The sequence below is a fragment of the Acipenser ruthenus genome, chromosome 12 (assembly GCF_902713425.1).
Source record: "Acipenser ruthenus chromosome 12, fAciRut3.2 maternal haplotype, whole genome shotgun sequence".
In the NCBI taxonomy this organism is placed as follows: Eukaryota; Metazoa; Chordata; class Actinopteri; order Acipenseriformes; family Acipenseridae; genus Acipenser; species Acipenser ruthenus.
The window spans coordinates 26,357,385-26,375,265 of record NC_081200.1 but is presented as its reverse complement, the minus strand read 5'-3'; the positions used below and the strand labels follow the sequence as shown (position 1 = coordinate 26,375,265).

The 17,881-nt window shown below is 37.9% G+C and overlaps 1 protein-coding gene across 2 annotated transcripts in view; it reads right to left on the bottom strand.

Annotated features, from left to right (window-relative positions):
- The window catches only part of LOC117416972 (formin-binding protein 1-like), a 91,957-nt gene that overhangs the window by 37,006 nt on the left and 37,070 nt on the right, over positions 1–17,881 (bottom strand). For both annotated transcript variants that reach the window (XM_034028497.3, XM_034028499.3), the window contains exon 2: positions 8–123. In XM_034028497.3, coding sequence (XP_033884388.3) covers positions 8–123 — 116 coding nt within the window. The remainder of the gene's footprint in view (positions 1–7; positions 124–17,881) is intronic.

The following is a 17,881-nucleotide window of genomic DNA, read 5'->3' as shown; positions in this document are numbered from 1 at the left end:
ACATTACCTTAATTGTTTTGCATAGGCATGTTCGATTTCCGTTCTTTCTTTAACAAATTTTGTATATCTCTCCAGGAAGTCGATTCCCCATTGCGTATGTTTCTCTAGGTTGTCAAACTGATCCTATAAAAAAAGAGAGAGAGAACACTTAAAATCATTTGGCATATCAGCCAAATACATTTATTTTTTTACAAGTCCAAAACCAAAAATGTATATAGTTTTAGGCAGAGTTGTAACCAAGTCATTTTTGTTAAGTCCCAAGTCAAGTCCCAAGTCCCAACAGCCAAGTCTCAAGTCAAGTCTCAAGTCACAACGGTCAAGTGTCAATTCTGGTAATAGCCACCCTGATTGAACTGATGATGATAATAATAATAATAATAATAATAATAATAATAATAATAATAATAATAATAATAATAATAATAATACTTAGCTGACGCCTTATTATCCAAAGCGATTTACAGGATTATTCAAAGTATAAGGGCGTAGCTAGGAATAGATTTTTACTGAGGCAAAAATCTAATTTTTATCTTAAAAAAAACAAAAAAAAACAAAAAAAAAACACCCTGCATATCCTGTTCATGAAGTCTGAAGACTATTAATATAAGTCGCTAACTCTTTTTACCCAGTGACCCACCTTGGATGATGTTTGAAATTTCACAGCACTTATTTTTTTAAACAAATCTCCCAACCTAAAATGACCCCATTCACACTGTTAGAAATATGTGATATTAAAAGGACAAGAAGAATAGAACTTATAAATATGAATATCCATATGGAAAGTAAATACAGAAACATGTTAAATATATGAATAATATATTTATAACCTTACCATATATTTTCAACATATAAAATAAATACATGGCTCACAGATTAAATTATATTTAAAATATACTCCAAATGCACCAGATATTTTAATGTATTTTTTATACATTACCAATTCATTTTATTTAACTGACAAATATATTTTACAATATACTGTTATAAATATATATTTGCAACAAACCTACCATACATTTAAAATATGTTATGTTTTTGCCTTACAGTCGTCATACATTTTAAAAACATTTATGGATGCTGTTTTAAATATATATTTAGCAACAAATTTGTGTAAATATTTTGGAACTGAATAAAAATACATTAAGAATGTATTCATAAGTTTCCCTGAAACGTATAATGATGCTAATATGTGATGTTGACCTTAGACATTGATTAAACATTGATAAAAACATTAACTAAATATATACCACAGTACATACATTATATATTTAATTGTATTGAAACATGTATTTACCTTTTTTATTTAATAAAAATCAATATATTTATTATACAAAGCAATAAATATGTATGTCATATATAGATATTGCCTGAGTGGACATGTAAATTAGTTGTTTGCAAAGGATGCTGGGGGTTGGGCTTTTTGTGTGGAAAAAAATCTCTGTGCGTGCGAGTCACTGCTGTTGGCAATCTCTGCCAAATAAACACCTCTGATGTTTTGAGAAGAGCTGAAGGTGTTTCCTTTATTAATCCATAAAGGTGATTTTAAATGTCCTGCTCAGCTACAATATTGTTTTTTTTTTTTTATTATGTGCCATGCACAAGTACATGCATTAAAGTAAATATTTCAAATGTGTACATCATGTATTTGTCATATGATTTTTTTATATTTCTCAATATATTTACTTTATATTTTAAAAGCATTAACGAAATATTTAACATATATACACATTCAGCTATTTTAAATACATAAAACATATTTACCATGTATCTCATATTTTTCATATCTAGAAAAGGGGCCGATTTTGGTGTATGAAATGTATAAAATATCTTGATAATATATTTTTAATATATTGTATTTAATTCAATAATGATGTTGGGCAAATATAAGATTCATACATTTCTTATTGTATATGGAAAATATATTTTTGTTCCGTATGGGTAAGGAGATGGGTTTAGACTGGTGCTGCTATTGCTGGAACTGGTGCTGACACTTCTGGTACTAGCGCTGCTACTGCTGGGACTGGTAACACTAGTGCTGCTACTGCTGGAAATGGTAAGACTGGTGCTGCCACTGCTGGGACTGGTGCTGCTACTGTTGGGACTGGTAAGACTGGTGCTGCCACTGCTGGAACTGGTATAAATAAATAGTACAGGTTTTTGGCTGGTTTAAAAAACACAATTTGGCTACTTTTTGGCTGGTTACTTCCAAAATTTGGCAGGGCATTGCAAAAGAAATCTGGCAGTTTTTAACAGTCGCTTTAAAATTTTTGAGAGTCGTGGGTTGCACGGGAATGTACAACATTGAGGCAACAACCATGGAGGATAGAGAGAGCGAGGAGGACCTTTTTTAATAATGTAAGTACACACAAATGTATTATTTTAATATTTTTAATGTGTAATGTCATATGCAGCAAAACAAGAACTACTAAAAAAAAATATATATGGAATTTGTATAAACACCCCCACTCCCCTCCCTCTGAAATGAGTTGGGCTTGTTTTGAAAGGCAGTGCTGCTTTTTTTTTTTTTGTACTCTTGAGACTTGGCAACACTGACACACACACACACACACAAGTGCACAGCACGAGAGGGAGAGAGCGAGAGGACGGGCAGAGCGAGGGTGCAATACAAGCTGTAATTCCGGTGTAGCGTTTGAATTTTTATTGTTGTCAAGTCATTTTAATCAAGTCCCAAATCAAGTCTCAAGTATAAAAAAAAGTGACTCGAGTCCAAGTCACCGGCAAGTCAACTGGTTTTAGGATGTTCAACACAGGTGACTAGAACCAGTAGAAAACAGCAGTACAAATTCTACTGCCAGCGAGAAACTGCAAAAAGACTGAAGATTAACATCAGGGCTGAAGAAAGAGAAAATATTTTGAGGTTTTAAGTTTAGAGAAAGGGAAGTGGATTTCGTGCAGTTACTGGCAGCAGCAAATTCAGATTTATTAGTGCCAATAAAAATCCTACTGGTAGTAACATCTGCTATTATTAACAGGATAGCACAACGACCCCAGAGAGTCAAGGTTGGGGCTGTACAACTGTTGTTCAACTCCCAAGCTTCGTTCAGTATTCCAAGCAAAGTGTCCCTTTCCAAGTAATATATACTTTTAATATACTAATGGATTAAAGACACACATCTGTGTATTGGCTTGGATTCCTGCTGCAGTCCCAGTCAGTTCTTCCAAGAGATTTGCCAGGGAGCTACAATATCAACACAGTGGGTTACTAGTGGGTTTCGATACCCTGCATAGGACATCACTGAAATTAGTTTGGTACTGTAGACTCAACTCAGTCACTCCATAACTCAAAACATTTCAAATCATTAGGTCGCTTCGTATGTCATTTATTTATTGATGTATTTAATTTTCCCCTTACTATTTTACAGTGTTTGCAATCATTCAGAGTGGTTCTGGGTTATGTTGCTCATTTCTCTCTAAATCTGCCTGCACATGGCTTTGCTTTGAGCTTGCCCAGAGATTCCAAAGTGCTCGGGCTTGCATCATGTGCCAATGTGATCTTTCTACTCTTCCAGCCCCACCTAGTCTACATTTATATACAGTAGACCAGTGGTGGCCAATACTCGCAGTTGGATCTAAACTCTCATCGTAAGGTCAATCGTAATGTACTCTGGGAATGTAGTTTCTTGGTGTCCATTGCCCACTGTTAATCACACATTAAAAACTACAAATCCCATACCCCGCCAATTTTTGTCAAACCAAGATTAGGAAAATAAATAAATTTTCATGTGATTGGAGAGGTTTCAAAATAAAACTGCGATGAACAAAATTCAGATATGTCGGCATCTTTACAAGAAATGAGCAATGAAGGTATGTCAGAAGATGAAAGCGAACAGTGAACTTCTAGAAGGGCTCTGTTAGTTACAGCATGTTCACAGTTGTAAGTAGCAAAAGAACATACAAGTTCAACCAACAGTGGCTAAAAGATTTTCCCTGGCTTAAGTTTGACAGTGTTAAAAAAAAAATCCATGTTTTGCACATTTTGTCAGGATGCAGGGGAATTGATGGCAGGCAAGACTGCATTTTTAACACAGAGCCAGATGTTAAAATGTGAGAATAGAGTTTTAGCTAAAGTCACAGCTTGCAAAACAATACCTAAATAGACTTAATATCGTCTTTTTATTTATTTATTTATTTATTTATTTAACTGTTTACTTACTGCAGTGTACCGAGTTTCTATAATGCTTAAAAAGATAGCGGCCAAGAATCACGTACAAGAGAATAGTCTCACGGCACTTAAAATATCCAGCACTTATAGTCTGGACGTCACAAGTTCGAGTCCAGGCTATTCCTTTGCTGACCGAGGACAGGAGCTCCCAGGGGGCAGCGCTCAATTGGCCGAGCGTCGCCCGGGGGGAGGGAGGGTTAGGTCGGCCAGTGTGTCCTCAACTCACCGCACACCAGCGACCCCTGTAGTCTGGCCGGGCGCCTGCGGGCTTGCCTGTAAGCTGCATTGTCCAAGGACGCTGTAGCTCTTGGGTGGCTGCATGGCGAGTCCGCAGTGTGAAAAAAAGCGGTCAGCTGACGGCACACGCTTCGGAGGACAGTGTGTGTTCGTCTTTGCCCTCCCGAGTCAGCGCAGGGGTGGTAGCGGTGAGCTGAGCTTAATAAAAAATAATTGGCCTTTCCAAATTGAGAGAAAATAATAAAAATAATTGGCAACGACTAAATTTATATATATAAAAAAATCCAGCACTACTTTTTATTTATTTATTTATTTTAACCAGAACTACTCAGAATGCGGCTCATAGTGCTTTCGTCACTGGCACCCACTTCCTTAGAGATTGTTGTAGTGTTTCAGGCATTCTAAATTGGGTGAAAAATACAGTAGCTTGGTGTCTCAAAATATCTCTGCGCGATTCCTGCGATCCTTTGCTGAAATTCAAGCCCTGCAAGTGTTATGTAAGAAAGGAAGGACAAAGAAAAAAGATTTGTAGATATTCAACAATAACTTCGAGCAAAATTGTATTTTTTTTGTGTGCCCCTAAATTGTTCTTAGCATGCCTAAAATTTAACTTAAGTGCACAAGTTGCCTAAAAAAAAAACTGGCTACAGGTTTCAAGACTCAGATGAAAAATGCTGGTAAGTTTCTATTATATAAACTACCTATGCTTAATGTTACAAAAATGATTTGTTTGTTACGTTTTTGTTGTTGTGGTTTTCTTTTAATTATTGCTATCTTACGTATTGGACACTATTATATTAAATCCTGCTAATAATTGTTGGTCGTAGCTTACTGGTGGATCGCGGAACCTGTTGAGATCCACCAAAATGGATTGCAGTATTTGGAGTATTGGCCACCACTGCAGCAGACAAAGAGAGTAGGTGGAGTTAGCAAAGATGAAAGGCCACACTGTCATATGATTTGAATGGAATGAGGAAGGCTGTTCAGTCCAAGCTCAACATGCGCAAAGCCAGGCACATTTGGTTTCAGTAGAAATCAACTGAAGAGACCCCCATAGAATCACATCTACTGTATGCAAGCTAAATCAGTTCAAAATCCCAACCAGAGGGAAAGTAGAGGACTGATCTTCAGCCCTCCACAGACAGCATGGCCCATTTGATTCACAGCAGTGGTTTCTGGATCAGGAAGTGCTACATTGTTTTCTCAGCTAGACTGTAGCCTTGCATTGTCAATGGCTTTCCCAGAAACAAAAAGTACACATTAGCAACACATAAAAAACAAGAAAAGGAACCAGTTCAATTTAGAACTTCAGAATAGTATTTCTCCCAAGGGTCAACAACAATCAGTTTGTACTACTTTAGAAGTCTGAATCTGGACATTCTTTTTTGGACTTCAACAACTACATTGTGTAAAAGTAATTGTTTCTTCACTTCATTGTTGACACTACAGCCTTTCAAAATTTTGTTTGTTTTTGTACCTGGTGAATTGGGCATTTTTTTTAGTTGTGTAGTACTTCTTTTTCCATTTTTCTACTTCTCTTTTTAAGTTGCAAAGCTGTTCTTTCAGCTGTTTCATCTCCTTTGCTTGTATTTTAATTGCTTGCTATACCCATTCTTCCCGGCATCCCCTGATAATTTTCGTGTTTCCTGTAAGCCTCTGTATTCCTGTTCATTAGGAATGCTGTCTGCCATTTCTGGAGAAACTGGTGCGCTGAGTGGCAGTGCTGCCTTAGCTTTTCTGTACTGTCGTTTCTGTGATCTCCATTTTTTTTTGTTCCTGCCTGCATTCCCTATCTGTCATTTTGCTAATGTCCCTGTAAAGCTTTCTGCTGCTTTCTCTTTCATTCTCTAAATACATGCCTTGCCTTTCCCTGTCACTTCCTTTTTTCTGCATCTTTCAGCACTTGCTAACTTACTGGTTCTCTTGGATGGCATGATGACTAGAAAATAAACTAAGTAATTTTATTGATTTAGGACAGACTTAGGGGCCAGATGTAAATGCATATCGCATTTGCAAATTCAGAATTTCAAAAACATGAAGTCATTTGCATTTATATGCTTTTGACCCCATGTTTGGTTTATTTATTTGTGCTTGTTTGTTTAATGTATTTATTTATTTATTAAGAGCAAATTTTCCTAACCAACATATAAGTGTTTTCACCAACATCTGTTTTATTTAAATAAACATGTTGGAGACGACAATAACTGTAAAATGTTAGTGAGGGGAAAAACAAAAACCAAACTAATTTTTTCAGTTGGTGGCGGCCATTAACATGTGCCTTTGACAGCAATGTCAGGACAGGAATTTAATTTTCAATTATTTTTATTGCTTTTTGAAAAAACATATTTCCCTCATTTCTATTCATGTTGGTGAAGACGCATAAAAAGTCTCTAAACAGAGATTTCATATAATACATGACAATTTCATAAAAAGTAGGAGAGGTCTTGCCTCAGCACATGCTGCTATTCCTCAAGGACAAGATGACCTTTAACCCCAATAAGAAAAACTTTATTCAAACAACATCGAAATGATCAAAATGATGCCTGATGTTGGTGAGGACATTTTAGTGAACAAAAGCAGGGACAGCAATAAAAATGCAAATAAGAGTAAATATGAAAATGGGTTTAAAACAAACATGTCACAGTAAGCTTACTTTATTCTCTTTAGACTTTTTTATGTTTTTAATACTATATATACATATATATACACATATATATATATATATATATATATATATATATATATATATATATATATATATATATATGTGTGTGTGTGTGTGTGTATATATATATATATATATATATATATATATATATATATATATATATATATATATATACAGACGTGCTCACATTTGTTGGTACCCCTCCACAAAAAACAAAGAATGCACAATTTTCTCTGAAATAACTTGAAACTGACAAAAGTAATTGGCATCCACCATTGTTTATTCCATATTTAATAGAAATCAGACTTTGCTTTTGATTTTTTATTCAACATAACACTGTAAATAATAAAACAAATGAAAATGGCATGGACAAAAATTATGGGACCGCTAACCTAATATTTTGTTGCACAACCTTTAGAGGCAATCACTGCAATCAAACGTTTTCTGTAGCTCTCAATGAGACTTCTGCACCTGTAAACAGGTAGTTTGGCCCACTCTTCCTGAGCAAACTGCTCCAGCTGTCTCAGGTTTGATGGGTGCCTTCTCCAGACTGCAAGTTTCAGCTCTTTCCATAGATGTTCGATAGGATTCAGATCAGGACTCATAGAAGGCCACTTCAGAATAGTCCAATGTTTTGTTCTTATCTATTCTTGGGTGCTTTTAGCTGTGTGTTTTGGGTCATTATCCTGTTGGAGGACCCATGACCTGCGACTGAGACAGAGCTTTCTGACACTGGGCAGTACGTTTCGCTCCAGAATGCCTTGATAGTCTTGAGATTTCATTGTGCCCTGCACAGATTCAAGGCACCCTGTGCCAGGCGCAGCAAAGCAGCCCCAAAACATAACCGAGCCTCCTCCATGTTTCACTGTAGGTATGGTGTTCTTTTCTTTGAAAGCTTCATTTTTTCGTCTGTGAACATAGAGCTGATGTGACTTGCCAAAAAGCTCCAGATTTGACTCATCTGTCCAAAGAACATTCTCCCAGAAGGATTGTGGCTTGTCAATATGCATTTTAGCAAATTCCAGTCTGGCTTTTTTATGTTTTTCTGTCAAAAGTGGAGTCCTCCTGGGTCTTCTTCCATGGAGCCCATTTTCGCTCAAAAAGCGACGGATGGTGCGATCAGAAACTGACGTACCTTCACCTTGGAGTTCAGCTTGTATCTCTTTGGCAGTTATCCTTGGTTCTTTTTCTACCATTCGCACTATCCTTCTGTTCAATCTGGGGTCGATTTTCCTCTTACGGCCGCGCCCAGGGAGGTTGGCTACAGTTCCATGGACCTTAAACTTCTTAATAATATTTGCAACTGTTGTCACAGGAACATCAAGCTGCTTGGAGATGGTGTTGTAGCCTTTACCTTTACCATGCTTGTCTATTATTTTCTTTCTGATCTCCTCAGACAACTCTCTCCTTTGCTTTCTCTGGTCCATGTTCAGTGTGGTGCACACAATGATACCAAACAGCACAGTGACTACTTTTCTCCATTTAAATAGGCTGAATGACTGATTACAAGATTGGAGACATGTGTGATACTAATTAAAGAAACTAATTAGTTTGAAATATCACTATAATCCAATTATTTATGATCTTTTCTAAGGGGTACCAACAAATGTGTCCAGGCCATTTTAGAATATCTTTGTAGAATAAGAAATAATTCATCTCTTTTCACAGCTTCTTTGCTTTATTCTATGACATACCAAAGGCATGCAAGTATACATGATAAAATTGCTTTTAATTTCATCACTTTTCAGGAGGAATGAAGCATTATTTCAATGAGCTGTAAGGGTACCAACAAATTTGAGCACGTCTGTATATATATATATATATATATATATATATATATATATATATATATAAATTATGTTTTAAAATGTCACCAGTAGACCAAGGGACAATGTCAGTGAGGACGTTTGGAATGTAAAATAACTCCCCCCCCCCCCCCCAAAAAGCTTTTTTGTTAAAAATGATAGATTCCCCAAGTAGATCATTTAATGCTGCTTCCAAAAACACTTATTTATGCACCTTTTTTTATTATAACTGCAATAAAATTTCAAGGGACATGTTCTCAGCGAGTTAAATGAAAAATGTCTGCATAACTCCCATCTCACACCACAAGGTACAGCCTTCATTGATGGGCACTATCGCTTGTACGGTAATTGAATTATTTAATGTTGAAGGACTTAAAACTGGGAACAGCTTTTACAAACAGCAGGGCTAACTGAAATGCCAGCATGCACAACTTGAGTCTTAAAGCGTGCAATTAACAGTCTATAGGAAACATGAAGGGCCAAAAACAAGCGCACAGCAGTGCAAAGCTGAGTAGACAAAACATGCAGAGCAAATGAACGTGCCATTTGCATGGCTCTGATGACGTGCAGGACAAAACTAATGTTTTATGTTGTATTTCATATTGCATAGAGTTCAGTACAGCACACAAAACATTATTATTGTGAACATGGTCTTGACTGTAATATACATTGCCTGCCCACTTTTTAGAACCTGTCTCCACCATTGGATTTGGCATCTCCCTGAATTAAAGCAATTTAGGCTGATCATATGATGTGACATGAGATCCTGGAAGCACTTGTGGGAGCAGCACAATTGTCTACCAGAAATGGGGAAAGGCAATAATCTAACAGCACTGAAAGAGGCATGATACGTAGTTGATGCACGTCAAGCAGGTGCCACAGGAGTAATAACAGTTATGTTGGTTAGGCTGCTCCAAGCCATTGGTCTTTATACTGTATCAGCAATGGCAAAACAAAAGTCAAGTGGTAGCCAAGACAGACGGCTGAGGCCACAAATAGTTAGGTGAGGGAAAAGACAGTAAGACAGAATTATCAAGGCTGAAGAATTAATGAATGAATGGATTAACATCCATCAAAACACCTTCCACTACCTTGGGAATCTATGCCACGTTGCGTCAAGGCTGTGATCAAGGCAAACGGTGGCCCAACCTGATATTAGGTTCCTAATAAAGTGGCTAAACAGTGCACTGTATTATTATTTGTTTATTTAGCAGACCCCTTTATCCAAGGCGACTTACTAGGGTGTGTGAACTATGCATCAGCTGCAGAGTCACTGACAACAATGTCTGACCCGAAGGCTAAGTGTCGCAAGGAAGTTAAGAGACTTGCTCAAGGTCACACAGTGAGTCAGTGAGTGAGCAGGGATTTGAACCGAGGACCTCCTGGTTACAAGCCCTTTTTCTTAACCACCCGACCACACAGCCTCCTGTATTTGTTTACTTTCACAGCAACAAAGGTCAACAAAAATAAGTGTAGGAAACGCTGCCAGGTTTTACACTTGACAATCCATTAGGCAGCTCTAAAACAAACTGCAACCATCACATCGATTGACACAGTTGATTACAGACAGTGACGGGCCAGCTTTGTGACAGTCTGCAGGTTACTGTATCAAAAAGAACATCTGTAAGCAATGTTCAGCCGGTGGCTACTGCTTTCATCAATCCCAGTTGTCACTGCAATTGCTGGCGCAGTGCTCCACTGAGCATTGCACAGCTGCAGAATGCATTAGCAGAGAGGCATCCCAGTGCATTCCTGTGCAGCTAGATCAAGTCTCGGTAGGAGAATTAAGAGTAAGAGCAGCTCTGGGTTTCTGAATCCCCATTGTCTTTGGCCTAGATTCTCTTTTTCTGTAATGGTGAGGTCTATTGTCTTTTTATCCCATGAACAGCTTATTTTATTATTTTTTCTGTGTTTTTAAAAAGCAAGTACTGTGCATGTAGTGTCGGGGCAAATATTCAGTAACACTATAGTTTTGTTTGCAAGCCAAATCAAAATGAAAGAATATTAAAAACATGAATAACCTCTGCTTTTCCCATCAGAAGTACAAGGATAATTCCTGCTCAAGTGGGCCAAAAGAGGCAACAAACTATTGTGCCAATCACTTATGTTAATTATGTGTTGGTGGAAAGCCACTGAAACATGCTTTAAAAGTTTAAAAGAATGATAGCATTATCTGTCTAGATCAGTGGTACTCAACTCTGGCCCCTGAGATCCAGTCCTAGTCTTTATTCCAACCAGGTCCTAAATTAGTTAATTGCCTCTTAACAGCTTCAATTAACTACACTAGAACCTGCTTGGAGTAAAAACCTGGACTGGATTGGATCTCAAGGGCCAGAGTGGAGTACCACTGGTCTAGATCATCACCAACATGGAAAAACAAATGAGGTCAGCGTCATCAAAATAGGCATTTATACACTCTCTCTCCATGAGTTACACAGCTTTTCTTTTGCATGCACACAACACCTGCCCTCTGGAATTTTGTTTGTACCACATTCTGTACAGTAACAGTTCTCCACAGCAAATTATCGATTCTAGTTCTGCCTACCATTATTAATACATTTGGCTCCTGATTGTGCAGTTGTTCTAACAATCTTGGCCCTGTATCCAAATGTAAATGGTCAGAACCATTCAAAAGAACTCCCTTCATGAAAGAACAATGACCTTGCTGTTCCTGCCTAGGCTTACACTGCTGCCAACACAAAGTTTCTGGTAAAAAAAAAAATAAAATAAATCTGGAATGCAACTGATGTCACTATTTCATCTTTAAAACAGCCAGTGGTCTTTATTAGAAGGATTCACTGTTTTGTTGAATTTCAGTCATTTTTTTAAGTATCCAATTTCACTATTAATGGATAAAGTCTCTATTTAAAGCCATTCAGTGAACTATAATATTGTTTTTTTTAAAGGATCTATAGGATGGGTCTATATAGGATTCACTACATATGGGGGGGGGGGAATAAATAAATAAATAAATAAATAAATAAATAAAATAAATGAATGAATGAATGAATGAACGATTACTATACATATTAATTCACTTCTTAAATAAGGTTCCAAATAGGGCACCAGGGCGAATCAACCAATGAATGTTTGTGGCTGTAATCAATTACCGATTTGTTGCTAGTTTAGTGCTCTATAGTACCCGCTGTGTGAACTACATTGTTTAGACTTCCCATGCTGACCAGCCAGCACCTTTAATGAGAACAATTCCACATTAAAAACAAAACAAACCAAAACAGGGTCTGCTTTTCCAAATTAGTTTTATCGCATGCGACATGTATCTGATTTTTACAAATAGAAGCAGAATATAAATATAGCCCAAAAATTAATTGGATAAGTTCCACACAGGTTAAAAAAAACACAAATTATTTAATTTAACACAGGTATACTGTAACTCACTGGCCATCCAAATACACTGGAAATGCAAGTTAAATCAATCCTATAGTCTGCACTGCTTGCAAGTTTATGTAGTCACATGTCATGTGTTCCACAAGACCTATAAACTAATGCTCTGTGACAATTGTGTAGCAACAAATACGGGAAAGCTTCACAAGAGGTATGATAACAAGCTAATTCCTCATGCAGTGGCTGCATACACCAACGTCAAGACTCCTGGGATGACAGCATTTGAAGAAAACAGAAATCACAACTCCAATCACAAGCAGGTCATCACATGAACCTTTAACCAGGGATTAAATTGGCACACAACAGTCCGTTCCTGATATTCTGATTGAAAGTAGGATTACGTTCCTGGTCTTCTGATAGAAAGTAAAAACTACCAATCATAGAGCACCCACTAGTATACAGTTACAGCAACCGTTTTATGCTACACGCAGAATATAGTAAAAATGACATGCCAAAGTTTATTCAGTTATAATTTTGATGGTTATAGGTGCTTATCTTCTCTGCTGTACCATGTGCTACTCCAGCCCAGAACACAAGACAACCAAGTTAGAACACACACTGAATGAACTCACTAGCACCCCTCCCCTCAAACCCCCCACCCTTCCACTTAAAAGTACATTGGAGCACGACAAACCTGGTGGAATAGGTAGAGATGGTATCTGGCTCTTTACCACAGAACACACGGCTACTGGGTGCTAGGTGTCTGCTCAGCAGTACTGTCTGTTTTTGGGATCGATAGGATTTGTGAAGGCAGCTGTCCAAGAAAGACAGGAAGGGGGAAAGGATACGATAACTGGATTTCTTGCACTTTCATACATTCGCAAACATTTTTTTTGCTTGAGAATTTGCATCAGACAGCCCAGACATTCTGTAAAATATTGTAGAAACTGAAGATTTGTGCACACTAGCATTATTATTTCCAACTACAGGGACATGACTATTTAAGAAATAATTTGGTACAGGGAAGATATCCAAATGTCTTTGTTACCAAATCAATATTTAAGGGTGGACCCAATACATCTGTGTTGGGTATCCGTCGCATTTCCATTGTAAGTATTTTTAATGTCATTTAAGAAATGCTGCATGTAGAGTGCCTATAGAAGACACCCCCTTTCAAAATGTTCACCTTGTGTTGCCTTATAGCCTCAAATTAAAATGCATTAAAAAATGTTTTTTCATTGATCTACACATCCTACCCCACAACTTCCAAGTGAAAAAAATATTCTAGAAATTTGTAGAAAATTAACAATAAAAACCGAAATAGCTTGGTTGGATATGTGTCCACCTCCTTTGTAATATCAATCCTAAATTAGCTCAGGTGTAACCAATCGCCTTCAAAATCACACACCAAGTTAAGTGGCCTCCACCTGTGTTAAATTGTAGTGATTCACATGATTTCAGGATAAATTCAGCAGTTCCTGTAGGTTCCCTCTGCTGGGTAGTGCATTTCAAAGCAAAGACTCAACCATGAGCACCAAGGCGCTTTCAAAAGAACTCCTGGACAAAGTTGTTGAAAGGCACAGATCAGGGGATGGGTATAAAAAAAATATCAAAGACCTTGAATATCCCTTGGAGCACAGTCAAGACGGTTATTAAGAAGTGGAAGGTATATGGCACCACCAAGACCCTGCCTAGGTCAGACCGTCCCTCCAAACTGGATGACTGAGCAAGGAGACTGATCAGAAAGGTTACCAAGAGGCCAATGGCAACTTTGCAAGAGCTACTGGCTTTTATGGCCAAGACTGGTCAAAGTGTGCATGTGACAACAATATCCCAAGCACTCCACAAACTGGCCTGTATGCAAAAAAACTCTCAGGAGATTCTGTAGCCATGTGGCAAAAAGTTTTGTGGTCTGACGAAACTAAAATGGAACTTTCTGGCCTAAATGCAAAGTGTTATGTTTGGCGCAAACCCAACACAGTGCATCAACCAAAGAACACCATCCCTACTGTGAAGTATGGTGGTGGCAGCTGTTATGGGGATGTTTCTCATCGGCAGGGACTGGGGCACTTGTCAGGATAGAAGGGAGAATGAATGGAGCAAAGTACAGAGAAGTCCTTGAGGAAAACCTGCTGCCCTCTGCAAGAAAGCTGAAACTGGGACGGAAGTTCACCTTTCAGCATGACAACGACCCAAAGCACACAGCCAAAGCTACACTGGAGTGGCTAAAGAACAAAAATGTAAATGTCCTTGAGTGGCCCAGTCAGAGCCCCGACTTAAATCCAATCGAAAATGTGTGGCATGACTTGAAGATTGCTGTCCATCAACGCTCCCCAAGGAACTTGACAGATCTTGAACAGTTTTGTAAAGAAGAATGGTCAAATATTGCCAAATCTAGGTGTGCAAAGTTGGTAGAGACCTATCCCAACAGACTCACAGCTGCAATTGCTGCCAAAGGTGCTCCCACCAAGTATTAACTCAGGGGGGTGGAGACTTATCCAATTATGATCTTTCAGTTTTGTATTTTTAATATATAATTTTTTTCTCAATAAAAACTTTCTTCCCCTTAACAGTGTGGAGTAGATAGATGTGGTTTGTAGATAAGTGGGAAAAAATCTTCATTTAAATGCATGAAACTCTGAGGCACTGACGCAACAAAATGTGAAAAAAGTTCAAGGGGTTGTAGACTTTCTATAGGCACTGTATAGTTTTGCAATAATTTCTAATCCCTTCAATGTTTTCAGTTAGCAAAAGCTCACGTCAATTTCTCATGACATAATATCCGCACAGAAATTCCCCTTATACAGTAGCTTATCTCCATTATTAAACCAGGTTAAATATTAACAGGGCCATGTTGCTACTGATGAACCAATGAAACCTGAGTGCATTCCCCAATTTAAACTTTGTGAACATAGAGTACAATCAGTTTTCTATTGTAAGCTTTTGCAATGCAAGTGCTTTATCAGTTTGCCTCTGGCCAGTAAAAGAAACACTTCACACAACTCTTGTGACCAATTACTATTACAGTAGTTGACACATCCTGAGTGCGTCACTGGGACCCAGGTATGAGTTTTCACACTACACAGGATTGTGACCCGGGTAGCCAGGACCCGGGTCCAGAACCGGGTAGGAGTGGCAGTGTGAAAGAGGCTTAACAAAACTGTGGTACTAGTCCAAAGGACAGAGGGAAAATTCTCAGCTGTGCCACCTTGCCGACCACGAAGCTCCACCTGAAATTGACACCGATGACACAAATATAATGTTTATTTTATTGTTCATTACATGTGCTGCTATTTACAAAAATGCTGGCTGGTTTGTGGAGTTGGGGGTTACAGCCTGTGAGTGATTAAGAATTACTACCTACAATAATTAATGTACTCACGTACACAAAAGGTCTTCACTAAAGTCCCAATTTAAAAATCAGTATGTTGTTAGCTAGGTGGCTGCATTTCTTTCTTTTTTTTTTTTTTTTTTTTTTAATTAGCAGTGGGAGAAAACCACGTCAGCAAGTACAGTAAAAGCTGCCAGAACTGATGGACACTGAATTTACTAGGTTGTATACTAATGAGAGCATAAAATATACAAAAGAAACGAAGGAAACGCAGATCTTTTCACAAAAGCATCTGGATTTGAATATGTGAAGGATCGCCTTTCGGTTTGTCAGAGCTGCCAGTGAATGCTTTACTTTTTAAACGCTGCAATAATAATAGTTCTTATTGCAAAGTTCTAATGGTGTGCCATTTCAGAAATGAGGCCCTTTATCTCTGAACGCGAGAGAGAGTGTGGCATAATGCAGATTTAATGTGACTAGGTACGAGAATAAAATATATTTCTGGAAACTCTGAGGTTTCCCCACAATTTAAATACCGGTATGTAAGATAAATACAGTTTTGCTATTAAAATGGTACTATAGTAGTGTATTGGTAGAAGAAAAAGGTGTTTTAAAAAAGTAATTTCAGATTCTAATCACTTAAATATGCTGACGATATTGTAAACACCACCAAGCTACAGACAGAGAGTCCCAAACTTTAAACGTGTTACTCCTGTGAATAGGTAACAGGGTTCTCCCCAGGAATTCTGTAAAGCTGGGTGGCAGAGCATTATAGCCGGGCGCACTTTTAACGCAAACCCTGCCTCACCTTAAATACAAAACAAGACAAAGAATTATAATAATAATCATCCACCCAAATTCATATCCAGGCTACACTGCTCCATTTACCCCGCAATCTTTTTTGTGTTTCTGACAGAGCTTGCAAATCACACCACCCAATTTTTTACGCACTGGCCTCTCGTGCGGTTCTTCCAATCCGCTTTCTACAAGTTTGTTGACTATATCGGGTTGCTCTTTTTCATTTTCTACATTTTACTTTATTTTTCATAATTTTCCACATTTGTTGTCACTATTTTTGCTTAGAAAATATATATATTTTTTTAGCAGTCATTTGAACGTATTAGCCTCTAGAAGTGCTTAAAAAACGGAAAACCCACCTCTTCAACTCTCGGATTGGTTAAACGTAGTGTTAAGATGTAACACAGCAACACAGCTGTCATGTGGTTCCAAGTTGTTGTTTTTTTTGTTGTTTTTTTCTCAACTGCGCGTGCAAGTGATCTAGTCTGCTAGCAGCACAATCAATCCTTATTGTTAAAGGCACAGTAGCATCCGCAAGACGGGCGGATCGGGGTCGTTCAGCTGGGCGACTACAGTCACTTAGCCGGGCGGCCCGACTAGCTGAAACGGCCTGAGGAGAACTCAACTTTATTATGAATCTATTGTTATTATGTTTTAAGCAACATATTATGATAATGTTCATTGTGGTAATTTTTTATTTAAGAGTTAATTTTAAAATCTTCAGTCTTTTTTTCTTCTGTGGTGGTGGTGGTGGTGGGGGGGGGGGGGTATAAATCTCTACATATTGTTTTTTTTAATTACTTTACACTTCAAAGATGCAGTCTCAGTAAAATCAAAACATCCAATAAAATTCGCATCCTGTGCAGAGAACACAAATGTAAAACGTCATTAAGTGGGGTTGGCATTGCAGGGGAGATGAGAGATGAGGTTTCAGTTCTGAGTTTTGTAAGCATTACTAATGCTTATTCACCACTGCTACACCCATGGGCGTACGCAGACAGGTGCAAGGGGGCACTTGCGCCCCCCAATGTTTTGCATTAATATTTCACATACTGTGGTTTGTGTTGTATGGTCGCCAAGATCATTTATTACACTGCATGGACTTCACCGATTGCCCAACAGTATATTCAGTTTGGAACGCATAACAAGGCACAGTACATCACAACGGTATGCATGTCCCTTATATTCCCAAGGCCTGAGGATAATTTACATTATACTCCACTCTCTTGATTGGTTGCCATAACATAGGAATCCATTGAAGTCGATGTTCATTTAATAATGACAAATCAATTTGAACGCTTTTTAAACAGAATAGTGAAAACTTATATGACCTTATCCCACCCTTTGGCAGCCTTGAAATAAACCAGTCGAGACACTTAGGCCTGCTGTGCAGTTTTCAGCTAGGGCCAACCATGGTTATAAAGTTGTAGACACACAGTACAGTACAATTGGAAGTTCACCAGCTGTCATTGTGAGTTCTGTACTATACAGTTACCCTTTGAGCTGTGGCACAG